The sequence below is a fragment of the Pipistrellus kuhlii genome, unplaced genomic scaffold (genome assembly GCF_014108245.1).
Source record: "Pipistrellus kuhlii isolate mPipKuh1 unplaced genomic scaffold, mPipKuh1.p scaffold_m20_p_18, whole genome shotgun sequence".
Classification (NCBI taxonomy): Eukaryota; Metazoa; Chordata; class Mammalia; order Chiroptera; family Vespertilionidae; genus Pipistrellus; species Pipistrellus kuhlii.
In genome coordinates this window covers 9,122,594-9,137,156 of record NW_023425493.1, presented here as the reverse complement: position 1 = coordinate 9,137,156, position 14,563 = coordinate 9,122,594, and the positions used below count along the sequence as shown (strand labels likewise).

Genomic DNA, 14,563 nt, shown 5'->3' with positions numbered 1-14,563 from the left:
GGAGGTCCTGCATTTCAAGAGCAGCCAGGGTTCAACCAATTCCGAACAAAGGAACAAACGCCAGACAGAAAGCCCGAGGTGTTTAATTATAATAGCAGCCCGGAGAAGATCTCCTATCTGCCAACTCCCTGTCTCTGCAGGTGGGAGGTCAGCGGGAGATGGGGGTGACATGACAAAGGTGTTGAGGGAAGCTAATTCGCCGGGGAGAGATAAAGAGGATCTGGGCCTGTTATCAGGGAGCTGTCAGATTGCCGGGTCACAGGCGCTTGATGGAATTTGTAATCGGTGGAAGGCCGCCAAGCACAAAGGGAAGTTGGGACAAGAAAGAAATGGAACAACAAAGGAAGAAGGTGTGGGGAGGTGGGGCCCTCTGGGCAAAAGGGCTGATGGGGACATGCCCTGAGAGCTAAGTGGCTGAGGCTGAGGCTGTCCCTGAAGAGGGGGTTCCCAGAAGTCCCCTTCATGGAGACATATGGCCTGGGCCACAGAGAGAGGCTGTTCTGACCTGTGTGGAAGGGTTACGCATCCTATGTGGGGGCAGCACCATAGAGAGTCGCCTCCCAGCCACAGCTTGAAGCTGTTCGTGGCAGAGCTGATCAGGTATCTTGCCCATGAGGCTCTGGGCCCTTCCCTAGCAGAGTGTTGACCCAAGGTCAAGCTCAGGTGCAGAAAGAGAGAACCATGCAGGCCCCAGCCAACTGTGTGTTACTCACATGCTCTGCTGGAGTCTCTTGGTTTGCAGGCAGCACATGCACCTCTGGAGAGAGTAGACTTGCACGGGAAACAGTCCCAGGTTGAAGACAGAAGTTGGCAGCCCCAGGGAACAGAGAGCCTGGAGAGGGCTGGCAGGGCTGGCCCAGAGGAGACACCTGGGGAAGGCGAGTCTGAGCTAGCCCAGGAAGATAAGGGTGGGTGAAGGACCATGTCATAGGCAGAGGGGGCCATTCCTTGTGAGGAGAGAGCAGAGGCATGGGGAGGGGAGGACACGGCGAGTAGGTGTGCACCAAGTGGATTCAGAAATTTCTGGAGGAGAGCAGAGGAGGAGAAGGTTGGAGGAGTCAGTTTGGATCTGGAAGGCATTGAATGCCGAGCTAAGGGGTTTGAGCTGGATCCTGTTGGCCTTAGTAACTAGGCCCGTGGTGGGCAAACTGCGGCTCTCAAACCACATCCGGCTCTTTGGCCCCTTGAGTATGGCTCTTCCACAAAATACCACGTACAGTGCGATTGAAACTTTGTGTCCCATGCGCAGAAGTCTGTTTTCGGCCTGGGCGAGTCTATTTTGAAAAAGTGGCGTTAGAAGAAATTTAAGTTGAAAAGATTTGGCTCTCAAAAGAAACTTCAGTCGTTGAACTGTTGATATTTGGCTCTGTTGACTAATGAGTTTGCTGACCACTGAGCTAGAAGCCAGGGTGAGGGCCTCAGAGATATTTGAGCGGCACATGGGGTTCCTCTGATCGGCTCGCTGCTGCCTTCTCGGCCCAGGGAACTGGAGCCCCTCACTCCTTTCCTGCTATGGCCCCGGTCCCCGGAGACACCCAGCATCCCTGCCCCTGAGGCAGCCTCACCAGCATGTGCCTCTGCCCTCTCCCGCAGTACCAGTACGACGGGATGGACATCAGCAACCTGGCCGTGGACTTCGCCGTGGTGTGGAATGGCAACTTCATCATCGACAACCCTCAGGACCTGAAAGGTGAGCGGCTGCCTCTGGGTAGCGTTTTGATCCGTCCGTGACCCCGGGCAAGGCCGGGGCCGGCGGGATCAGAGCCTGCGGCCGCTGTGCCATGAATAACACACTGCCTCCGTCAGCAGAACTCTTCCGAGGGCCCGAGAACAACATTTGGAGCCATCAAAGGAGTCCTGTTGGGACCCCTGTTTTATTACAACCAGAGCATCCGCTGTGGCTGCCGGCTCGTCACAGCTCTCCTCGGCTCCCGGAGGCTTTGAAGTGTCTGTGGAACCTGACCTGGGAGAGCAGCAGGTGGCATGTCCCGCCGGCTGCCCTGGAAATGGGGATCTTGTTTCCAATCTGGTTCTGGTCCCGTCCTTGCACAAAGAAGGTTTTCAAGCCTGCTCCACCGGTCCCGGAGTGGGTAGGAGAGGCCAGCGTGGGGACTCAAGTGCACAGCGGACACGGAAAGTTCAGGAAGGAGCTAGGCTGAGGCAGGGGGCTCCCCCGGAGGCTCCCCCTCATTCATCGTGTGCCGGTCCTCCCATGTGCCAGGCAGGTGTACCCTCAGTTCAGTAAATACCAACATTCCATCATGCTCTCAAGACATGACAAAGGTACCTCCAATTTGATGAGCACGCATTGATTATTTTTTAAATATATTTTTATTGATTTCACAGAGGAAGGGAGAGGGAGAGAGAGATAGAAACATCAAAAATGAGAGAGAATCATGGATTGGCGGCCTCCTGCACACCCCACATTGGCGATTCATCGAGCCTGCAACCCAGGAATTGAACCATGTGCCCTGACCTGGAATGGAACCATCACCTCCTTTCTCAAGGTCATCCTGAGCATCCCATGAGACGCTAGACATGGACCCTTTGTGCACAGTGACAGATGCTCAGTGTGTGTTTCTCAGTGTAAGACGCCCGTTTCCTAGGATTCCTACCGTAGGAAGCCATGGGCAGGTGGGTGTTTAAATCTAGTCTCTACAGCTGGGACTGGAGACGCTTGACAGAGCAGAGGAACAGGATGAGGACCTGTGGAAGAATAAAACAATCACTCCTTCCCTGGGGCCTGCACACGGCCTCCCGCAGAGTCATGCCAGGAATCCTGAAAGCTATGTCTGCTTGACTTGAGCTGAAAACCACTTTCTGAGTATTCTGCTTCTATAGATTCTACTTGGAACTCATGAGTTCAAAACACCCAGCAGGCAACAACTAAACCCCAGGCTCACAAGACACAGTTCTGCTAACTGGTTGGGCAAGGGCTTTAAGTCAGGAAATGACAAGAGCAGCAGCAATGGATTTACAGACTTCAAAGTGACCTGCTACGTGGCCACTTTGCCCTCTCTGGGGACAGCCTCTTCATCCACAGGGGCAGGAGCAGGATGGTGGTAACCCTGTTCCTCATCAGTGCTGCCTCTACTTGGCCAGCCGCGGGCCTTTCTGACGCCTCTTCCCACTGTGCGGGGCCAGCTGCCTCCCTGCTCAGGACTTAGAATCCAGCAGCACAACCAAGTGGAATTTCAGGATCCCAGGATCCCAGCTTGGGGCACTCACCTCAGTGAGCTCCAAGAGTGAACAAATCTCTGAGCTTCATTTCTTAAAAATATTTTTTTTTACTGATTTCAGAGAGGAAGAAAGAGGGAGAGAGAGATAGAAACATCAACGATGAGAGAGAATCACTGATCAGCCACCTCCTGTATGCCCCACACTGGGGATCAAGCCCACAATGTGGGCATGTGCCCCAACCAGGAATCAAATGGTGACCTCCTGGTTCATAGGTCGACACTCAACCACTGAGCCATGCCAGCTGAACTCTGAGCTGCATTTTTATGTGAAATGGGGAAGTTAGTCCTCCCATCTCAGGATGAGGCCGCATGTGAGGCATAAGAAGGTAGTTTGTGTTCAAAGAAAAGACAATAAGCAGGTACAGAACATCAGGAATGTTACAGGCCCAGTGCTTAGCACTGAATAGATTACATCTCACTCAAACCTCACAGAAAACGACGATTATCCCCATGTATGGATTAAGTAAACAAGGTCCCAGGAGGTCAAAGTCTTTGTCACGTGGCTCAGGAGGGGTGAAGCTTCTATTCAAGCCCACATCTGATTCAATCTGGAGCCAGAATTTTTCAGTAATATTGTATTAAAAGTGTATATATTGCCTTTATATTTTTAAAATATTTTATTATTGATTTCAGAAAAGAAAGGAGAGAGAGATAGAAATATCAATGATGAGAATCATTGATTGGCTGCCTCCTGCCTGCCACTACTGTGTATGGAGCCCGCAATTGACTGGAATGAAACTGTGACCTTCTGGTTCATAGGTCGACGCTCGATCCATGGAGCCAAACCAGCGAGGGCTCTGTATTGCCTTTCAATGATTGCTAAGATGTCCCACTTATTGTGAATGATTCATCCATTGTTCTGGCAATAATCAGGACGATTATTGATGCTATCTGTGGCTGGGGATGTATCTGTCACACCTGTAAGAAGAGGGTCAATTGTGGGAAGCCCTAGCCCACCCCCTCTGAGTCCTCCCTCCTGTCTTTGCAGTCCACCTCTACAAGTGCGCAGCCCAGCGGGAGAGCTGCGGCCTGTGCCTCAAGGCCGACCGGAAGTTTGAGTGCGGCTGGTGCAGCGGCGAGCGCAGGTGCACCCTCCACCAGCACTGCGCCAGCCCCTCCAGCCCCTGGCTCGACTGGTCCAGCCACAACGTGAAGTGCTCCAACCCGCAGATCACCGAGGTGAGTCCCCGTGCTCCAGGGCAGAGTGGGATGGCCAGGAGCTGACCCCAGGGCAGTGGGACGGAGTGCCAGCTGAGCCTCGGTGGAAGAGTTCTTGTCCCCTCGGGGGTGTCGCGATGGCCCTCGTCCAGGTGTCAGTGACAAGTGCACAGAGGTGTGCTCTCGCGCCTGTGCAAGAATGTGCATGTACCCAACAAGAGAGGCAGAGCCAGGCCTAATGGCCGGGAACGGGGAAAGGCACTGGATGGGGAATTGGCTGTGTGGTAGGTGAACGTTTCGGAAAGCAGGTTTCGCTTTCCTCAGCAGAAATGGGGTTTCAGCAGCTGAGATTAGCTCCGAGTCGCACAGTTGAACACGGAAGGAGGAAAGGCAGGCGCTACTCAGCCACCGTGCCATTTCCCAGGGTTTACTCTGTCCCATGTTGTATGTGCATTTTAATGGAAAGAAACAGGCAATTCATTATCCTGGGGGGGGAAAAAAAAAAGCATGATGTTTCCTGAATAGCAAATTGCAAAGGACGATGAATAGGTGATGTATGTGGAAATGCAGCTGCTGTGGTTCAGGTGGCCTGGGAGAGGCATTTCGGAGTTTAACTTTGCCGGCGTGAACGTACTCATCACCTTTCACCACTCCCAGTCCGCTGACTGTCTCTGTGGCTGGGAAACCAATTGCACGTTCCTCTGGTTCCGTGGTGTAGAGGCCTGGGCAGGCACCGCCATGGTCTGCGTTTGAAGAAGGCAGGGACCGGCTGCTCTTCGTCTACCTCTTTTCTGAGCAGAAGCTCTGTCCCTTTTCCCGCCTCGCGCTCACTCCTCTGCTCTCCCGTGGGTAGCATGGTCTTGGGAAACCTCTGAAGCATCCTTATGATCATATCCAAGATGCAGAGCAGAGCAAAGAAAACCCTTGAGGTCAAACGAATATTGGTGTTTAAAAAATATATATTTTATTGGTTTTTTACAGAGAGGAAGAGAGAGGGATAGAGAGTTAGAAACATCGATGGGAGAGAGTCATCGATCACCTGCCTCTTGCACACCTCCTACTGGGGATGTGCCCACAACCAAGGTACATGCCCTAGACCAGAATTGAACCCAGAACCTCTCAGTCAGCAGGCCGACGCTCTATCCACTGAGCCAAACCGGTTTTGGCCAAACGAATATGGGTAACCTACAGCGGGGTCATTTGGAGGGGGAGCACATATCCAGGCATGGCTTTGGTTGGCACAGTCTCATGCGGTCCTCACACCCACCGTGGGAAGTGTACATTCCCAGCTCCATTTGACAGAGGAAGACAACGTGGCTCTGAGGAAGGGAGTGAGTTGCCCAAGTTCACATGGCCATTAAGCGTCAGAGCCCCAGTTTTAGCTTGGATGTATTTGATTACAAAACCATGCTTAAAGCCTTTACCTTTTTGCTCAAGTAACATAAAACAAGCAGTCGTACTTCCCCTTCCTCTATATCTGACCTGTCCAGCTGCTATGGACCAGAGAGAGGCCGTCCATGCACAGGGCAGCATATCCCAAGGGAAGCGCAGTTTTCAGGGCGGGTGGTTTCTGCACCCAGGCCCTCAGGCAACCAATAGGAAGGTGCTCTGAGACTGTAGCACTGCCTCTCAAAGACTGGGCTTCTCCAATCCCATTGCACTTTCAGATGTGGCCAGTGGCGGCGCCCACTGGCTTTCCCCTGTGCATTTATTTATCTCACAGGAAAGAATGCTTGCAGGGCTGTCCCAGCCTCTGCCCTCAGACAGCTGCACCCCCCTCCCGCCCCCCAACCTGCTCAGGGCTCCACGCCTTCACCCTGATAGTCATGATTTCCAGCAGCTGTTGGCCTGGAACGTGCTCTGTTCTGTAATTCTTCTTGTGGATGCAGTTGTGGCCTCTAGATCTCGGCGCCTGTGTCATCGGGGCTCTTAAATGAGCCCAGGACTCCACCATCATCTCCCACCTCTGCCAACCCTGGCTGCTGCTGCTCCTGCCCCAGGTGTCCACTCCCTGACTGGCAGGCCCCCCACCCTCCCCCAGCCCCAAGGCAGGCTTCTCCCCGGGAAACCTCTGCCTCCACCGCCCCTGCTCACTGACCGAGGACTGACAGGCTGCTCTACTCACAGAGGACACCCAGCTTACACGATGCTAATTAACCCCCTGAGGTAATTAGGCTGTAATTGATTTTCCCAGAGAACATAGCAGCAGGAGCCAGAGGCCCCGAGCAGTGGGGTCTCCTGTTGGGGTTTTTCAAGCAGAGGCGGTGGAGAAAGGGATGTGCATCTTGTTGGAGAGGCAAATCCATGCTGGGCCCCAAGCCATTGTGGGCAGATCATTCTGGACAGAACATGGCAGGGAAGGAGGACCCAGGCCTGGAACGTTTGACTCACTGTTACCAGGAATATTTCCTTTCACTTTGAATCTCCTACTTCCAACCCATCCTCCTCTCCTTGTACAAGTCATTTTCAAATTTTTTTTTAACTTTTAATTTTTGAAATAATTGCAGACTTTAACAAAAGGCACAGAAATAGAACAGAGAGCTGTCATGTACCCTTCACCCAGGTTCTCTAACATTAACATCTTACATAACCACAATGTAATTATCAAAATCGGGAAATGAACCATTGATACAAGAACGCCATCTCCTATACATGTCTCGTTCGCATTTTTGCCTGTTGTCCCTCTGACGTCCTTTTTTTCTGGCCCAGGATCCAACCCAGGGTCATATGTGACATTCATTGCCATGTCCCCTTCATGCTCTGATCTTCCTTTGTGTCTCATGACCTTGATACTGTCGAAGCATGTAGGCTTGCTATCTTGTAGTTGTTCCTCCACTTGGATTTGCCTGGTGTTTCTTTCTGCTTAAATTCGGGTTGTATGTTTCTGGCAGTGAGCACTAACAGGAAACATTTGTAGGTTACATGTCACAAGGACACAGGGACCAACCTGATTTGGCCCCAGTGGGCAAATCTGTGGCAATTTTAGCAAGAAAATAAATAAGGATCCTAACGGGTAGTGAGCGATAGAATAAAATTAGGATGTATGGTCCTCCGTGATATAAACAAACAAGTCATGGAGGAGAGAGAAAACTCTTCTTTTTGTTAGAATTTCAGCTCATAAACGTAGAGGGAATTATGGAAATAGAAAATCAACGTTTGGCAAAAACTCACGGTGATAATTGTTTGAGGCAAGAATGGCCAATGAATGTTAAAATGAGTGGATGAAAGTATGATGAGAAATGGGATATTTGCATAGTCTCCGGCTATCTCCCCCAGGATACTTATTAATTACAATAAGAAATAGTAACTTTGCAGCAAAAACACCTGGCACCCACCGCCTCAGCCACGGGACCACAGTTAACATCTTAGGAATGGGGGAGCCAACCTCATGTGCCCCTCCATAGCATGTGCTAAGAATAAGAACATGACCTCATTTCTACGGCTTTTTTTCCCCCCTCAAAATGTAAAATTTGTTTAAAGTAACTTTTAAGAAGAATTAACTTATTTCCTTTACCCCAGCTTTCTTGGCCAATTCCTTAACATTCACATCGGTCTTTTTCATAATAATTAGAATTCTTTGAGATCCTTGCCCTTTTCCTCCTCCTTGTCCCTGGCCCGTAAGGGTATCACCTCCGTGCAAGCCCACGTGCAAACAGAAACCATTTCCTCTGAAGAGCCTTCTTGAGGGGCGGGAAGAGGAGGGTGCTATGACAGCTGTGAAGGCTGCTGGGGTCGGCAGAACTGCCCATGTTGGACGCAAACTGGAGCTGGAATGGGTGCTGTCCTTCCCAGGGGCGGGCAAATCAATGAGATGCAACCCCAATGAAGAGTTCTACTTTAGGAAAAGGAGGGGGCCCGAGTTTAGTTAGAGGAACAGCTGTGTTCTTCCTTAACCCCTCCTCGTTACCCCCGCTGTCTCCATGACAACCAAGCCCGCCCCTAGAGACCCATCTCTTATGGCAGCCTCTTGTAAGACAAGTCTTATAGCCTATCGGATTTCCCAGTTTGCATAAACTTCAGGTTAGGACCCCCTCAGGACCCGCCGTCTGCTCCTTCCCAGCCGGCCCGTGTTGTGATAATGACGCTGTCCCCCGTGGGAGGCATCCCCGGCTGCTCCCACTCCAGCTGTCATCCTGGATGTCTCTGCACGTGTCACCTGTTCAACCCCAGGAACAGGCGACGTGCAGAGGGTTGGGAAGCCCAGGAGATGCCTGGCCCATCCCGTTTCTGTTCTCCCCAGCGTGTGCTTCGGGTCGTGCCGGGACCTCGGAGAGGGGGAGGTGATGTGCCACCCACTAGACAGGAAGGCTCCGGAAAAAAACATTTTCCAACAGGCTGTGAGTGGGCAGCAACCAGCACAAAGGGGAAGGATACAGCATACGTTCTTTGAGAGGAGACATTTGGGAAGGTTAAGGGGCGCTGTGGCTCATGTGACAGAGGTCTCCACTCAAAGTAAAAGTATTCGTTGTTAGCGCAGCAGTTACAAGACACTACCAACGGGGCCGCTTAAACAATAGAAATTTGTTTTCTTATCGTTCCGAAGGCTAGAAGTCCAAGATCAAGGTGTTGGCAGGGCTGGTTTCTTCTGAGGGCTGGGAGGGCAATCTGGTCCATGCCTCTCCCTCAGCTTCCAGGGGTTGTGGCAATCTTTGGATTTCCTTGGCTTATGGAAGCATCACCCCAATCTCCAGCTTCATGTCCATATGCTGTTCTCCCTGGATTCATGTCTATCTCCAGCTTTTACAACAGTAAGACCCCAGTCATGTTGGATGAGGGCCAGCACTAAGGATCTCGTTTGAACTTGGTTACCTCTGTAGAATCCTGCCTCCAAATAAGGCCATGTTCCAGTCTAGGTAATGGAAGCTAGAGCTTCACCATATGGATTTGGAGGGGACAGAGTTCAACTCATCACAGCATTCTGAGAACTAGGACCATTTGGATCCCAAAGAATGTCCCTGTGTGTTTCTGAAGTCTCCTGCCACACTGCCTAGTGAGGGGACACACATGGCAGGCCGCCCGGATCCTGGTTCTGCAGTTGTCTCTCCATTGATCACCTTGTAGCCTTTGCTTTATACAGTTTTCAATTTCACTAACTTCCCCTACACCTCACTAGTCCCTGCTCAGGGGATATGCATTCCCTTTAACGTTACCTTAGGTGCACATAACTAGGAAAGAAAACCCACTGCAGAAATCCGTGTTCACCCCCCTCCAAGACCAGGCCTGAATCATGTTGCTGTTTGATAGGATCCAGCCTCTGGCTTCCTCCTGCTTCCCTCCTGCCCAAATAATTTAAAGTAGATCTCCCCCTTCCCGGATTCCATCAGATGCAAATGCATTTGTGAGATCATTCAGGGAGCTGGACCTTTACAAGTGTTTATCTGTAAGGCTGCCTCCGATCTCTGCAAGAAAGGCCAAACGCCACCTGCCCAGGCCCAGAGTGACTCGCTGCAAAGTGCCCGACACATGAAAGAGAAGTCGCCCGCTTTGCCGAGGAACAAGTCAGCACTCTGATCCCCGTGTATTTGTTTGCAGGCCTCATTAATATAACATCCCGGCAACACACCGCTAACGGGGAACGGTGTCAAGATGAATAATGGAGTTGCTCTGCTGAGATAACAATTAGGTTTTGAATGTCCTATCAGCTAAGACAGAGGCAGCCAGGATTCATGTCGGGTAGCAGAACTGGCACCACCAGGGCTATGGATTCCTGCAGAGCCATCAGCTGGGCTCTCGCCCACCGTGAAGAGTGCACACACACACACACACACTCACATACACACCAACTTGCAAAAGAATGTGACAGTGTGTTATCTTGGATGAGCATCCGGGTATCTTTGGGATCCAGGGAGAGATCAGCATTTGTAGGTACAAAGCTGGCATCACTGCTCTCTATGGTTAGGGAACTTGAAGCAGCAGGAAAGGAGTGAGAAGTCAGGAGGAGAAGTGGTGACTACACACCCTAGACGTGTCCTCACGGACTTGTCTGGATTGTGGCCGCCTGAGCTCTGATCCACAGTGTGACCTGAGTCCCCACCAAGAGCAACACAAGAGGCTCACCTGCATGCGACCCAGAGCCACTTGCCCTGGCAGGTGTGGCTCAGTCAGTTAGCACACCATCCCGTACACCGAAGGGTGGCGGGTTTGATTCCCAGTCAGAGCACATACCCAGGATGTGGGTCCAATATCGGGTCAGGGTGTGTGTGTCACACAGCCAATCCACGTTTCTGTCTCACATTGATGTTTCCCTCCCTTTCTCCCTCTTTTCTTCCCTTTCTCTGTCTAAAATCAATTTTTAAAAAATACAACAGATCCATTTTTCCTCAGGACTTCAGCTAGCCCAGCTTCTGCCCAGATTTCTTACTCATAAAATGGTAATGAGAAAAATAATTAACTACGAGTCCCTGAGTGCTTAACCTGGCACCTTGCATGGGGCTTAGCACCTCGGTATGTTCACTCATGTAGACCTTACAGGGACTTTTAGGAGGTAGAACTATTATAATTGCCAGCCCCATCTGACAGGTAAGGAGAGCAAGCCTCTGTGAGGTGCGGTAACGCTCCTGAAGGCACTGCTAGTGAGTGTTAGGACTGGGACTGAACCCTTCGCTACTTGGTGCTAGAGTCCCGGAATTTGACCCGTAGACCATCCTCAACCCGTCTCCTGGGCTCACTTAGGCAAATGGAACTTGCACCACAAGGCTGGAGGCAGGGAGGGTGCTGCCCCTCTGGCCTCAGCCCGCTGCTGGGATGGGGAGAAAGGCAGTGCCCACTCCCAGGGAGAGGTGCCAGGGACAGAGGGACATTCCCAGGGCGAGGGGCAGAGAGGAAGGAGGAGGGAAGCTGAGAAGTTTGGTGACCAGCAGAGCCAAACTCGGAGCTTGGAAAGCAGGAAGCATGGCCTTAGCTGAGGGAGAGGGGACGGGGCCTGAGCAGAGGGAACCCATGGGGAGATCCGATTGTGTTGACCCAGGGTCTGCCCAGGGTGGGAGGATGGCTGTTGAGCGGAGGCTGAAAGCACAGGGTAGACAGGCCCAGCTCTGCCACTCCCTGTGCAACCTTGAGCAAGTGACTTAACCTCTCTGGAACACTGTCCCCATCTACACAACGGCCATCATCATGGTCCCTCTCTCCGAGCGTGTTTTGAGCGCATCGTGGGATAAAATATTTAAAGCCCTTGGCACAATTCCTGGCTCATGATAAATACTTAGTAAGTGCAAAGCTGGCCGTCATCATTAACCGTGATGACCTGGAGCGGGTGCTGGGTTCTGTCTTTTCTCTCTGTGTCTATCAGAGGAGATACAACCAGAGGAAGACCGGTTCCAGGATGGAACTGGGCTTTGTGAGGCGCCCACCAAAAAGGGGTTATCCTCTGACCCAGGCGTCCTCAAACTTTTTAAAGTGGGGGCCAGATCACGGTCCCTCAGAGAGCTGGAGGGCCGGACTATATGAACTACTAATTCCTACTGTAACACCTCGGCTGCGCTCACTGCCCAAAAAACCTGGCGGGCCGGATCAGACTCCTCTGTGGGCCGCATGTGGCCCGTGGGCCGTAGTTTGAAGACGCCTGATTAGTCTGACCCCTTAAGCCCGGACCCTGTAGGAGGCTCCCACTCCACCCCTGCAAGGCTCCAGAGCCCCAGGAATGGCTCACCCCACACTCCCCAGGCTGCAGAGCTCCGGGCCCTGGCATCTCCCTCCCCACTCTCTGGTGCAGCCCCTGGGGGCGCTCCAGCTGTAATTAACCAGCTGCATCTGCGCTGGCCCCAGGGCGGCTCCGTGGCACAGTTCCCTCCAAACCGCTCCATGAGTGGCTGCGAGACGCAGGGTGAGCGCAGCACCACGGGGACCAGTTTCCAGGTCATGGCACCCACATTGGAAACACGCATGGCACAGTCTGGCAGGAACATGGATCCGGCTGTGGTGCTGGGCACGGCTCAGCTGGGCTGGGCTGCGGGCATTGGGGTCTGGGGAGGTGGGGAAGCGGCTCTCCACACCAGAGACGGTGGGAGGCTTTGAGGGTGAGAGGACCCAGCAGGACAGGACTGTCTGAGTTAGCCCCCTGCCATCAGCACACGCCAGCCTCACCCATATCCTCTGGCTGAAGATGAGGCAGAGAAAGAAGTGCGTGGCCAGGACTCTAACTAACTAACGCCTTTATACCCAGTCCTGGCCAGTAACTGCTTCTGAGATGGGGTTTAGGGCTGTTGGACTCAGCCCTTCGCCCTAATGTGTTCCCACATTTTCTTTCTGAATCCTGCAAATAGACAAGCATGTTATAGTCTACAACCAGGTAAAAAGCCAGTATTCTTAAGGCAAGATAATAATTGAGCCTAATGTCCCATTAAGATGCAAATAAAGATTTCTTTCTTTTTAAAAAATATATTTTATTGATTTTTTTTTTTTTTTTTTTTTTTTTTTTTTTTTTTTTTTTTACAGAGAGGAAGGGAGAGGGATAGAGAGTTAGAAACATGGATGAGAGAGAAGCATCGATCAGCTGCCTCCTTCATGTCCCCTACTGGGGATGTGCCTGCAACCAAGGTACATGCCCTTGACTGGAATCGAACCCAGAACTCCTTCAGTCTCCAAGCCGACACTCTTTCCACTGAGCTAACCAGTTAGGACAAAGGTCTCTTTAGGGAGGAGAGACTAGGAGGGTGGGAGGTGCCTGAAACAGGAGATGGAAGCCCAGAGGGAAAAGGAAGAAAGGGGAAGGATACCCAGGGGCTACCTGCCTCCAGGATTCGCACAGGGCTCGCCTGGTGAGTGTCTGTGTGACAAGGGAAGAAGTCCTGGGTGCAGGCCGTCCCGCTGCACGTGGGGCAGGCCCTACCTGGGGTCACCACCCTCTCCGAGGCGGCACGGGAACCTGAGGTCCACAGAACAGCATCTGCAATGATCAAAGGGCTTAGGAAACAAGATCTCCCGACGGAAGGCTAAGAGAATAGCAGCAGCGAAGGCCAGGGGTGACAGATTGGCCCTCCTCCGTGTCTGAGAGATGTCTGATGAGGAGGCAGCTGCTAAGTCACCCGTTTGATGCGGAATCACAGCAGAAACTAGCTGACATGAAAGCAGGGGGGAGAGATGCAGAAAGGGCGTGTAGAAACAGCATCCACCCCCAGCCACGCTGGGCACCCCCATGCTCCCCGCCTTCATGAAAGGGCACAGTTTGTTCCAGAATCCGGTCAAGACCAGCGAGCGGGGAGGTGTCCATCAAGGCAGTGCACTGAGTATTAGGTTGCTTGGCTAAAGTGAGAGGGCCCCTGACCCAAGACAGTTATTGACTCAATGAGGAAAAAGCAGTTCCAGTTCCCATGGGCTCTGCTGCCTTCCCAGAGGGCAGTGGGCGTGGAGGAGAAGGTGCTGCCAGTCCTGCCCAGGGAGTCGGAGAAAGCCCCTGACTTGCAGTGGACACGCTGCCTGGGCATGTCACATGCACATGGGCCTTCATTGTCTAACTGTGGGGACCCAGCGCTCAGGGAGGTGGGTGGGGAGGGGCTCCCAGCAGGAGCCAGCACAGAATCTAGGGGAGACCCCCAGTGCCCCCTGCACCCCACTCAGCAACAGCAGCAACTGCTTCTGGGATCCTCCCTCCCCCGTGCCTGACCTCTGGCTCTGACTTCCGAGGACCGCAGAGAATCTCAATAGCTGTCTGGTCCACGTTATAATGGGCTACAGAGCACGGGGCTGAAGTGAGTCAATATCTAAAGATCTTGCCAGCTGACTTCACAGGTTTTCAGCTTCCTTCTCTCTCCACACCCGCAGCCACTACACCACACACACACACACACACACACACACACACACACACACACTCAGCCCAAACTGCCAGACCCTTTGTTTGTGTGGGTGTCTCATTCAGAATGACTGAATTACTTGAAAGAATTCATTGTGTTTGTTGCAAAGGATAGTACCTACCTCAGAACAGCTCCTAGGCAAGGGAAAAAGCAGCGGGGAGAAGGGAGGGAGGAAGGGATGTGGACCATTTTAGACAGGACCAGTGACCTTCCAAATTTATTCCGGGAGAAAAGGTGATGTGTGGCTCGTGATGTGTGGCTCAGTCTGTGCTTTTGTGCAGGGCCCGGAACCCACTAAAACCCAGGCCCTGCTCCAAGCACCCCAGCCACTCCCCACCCAAGTCCAGGCTGCAGGCCCCCTCCCAGGCTCTCTCC

At 52.4% G+C, this 14,563-nt stretch overlaps 1 protein-coding gene across 2 annotated transcripts in view; it reads left to right on the top strand.

Moving 5' to 3' along the window:
* PLXNA2 (plexin A2) overlaps positions 1–14,563 on the top strand; it is a 210,937-nt gene that overhangs the window by 154,120 nt on the left and 42,254 nt on the right. For both annotated transcript variants that reach the window (XM_036441956.2, XM_036441957.2), the window contains 2 exons: positions 1,594–1,690; positions 4,228–4,418. In XM_036441956.2, coding sequence (XP_036297849.2) covers positions 1,594–1,690; positions 4,228–4,418 — 288 coding nt within the window. The remainder of the gene's footprint in view (positions 1–1,593; positions 1,691–4,227; positions 4,419–14,563) is intronic.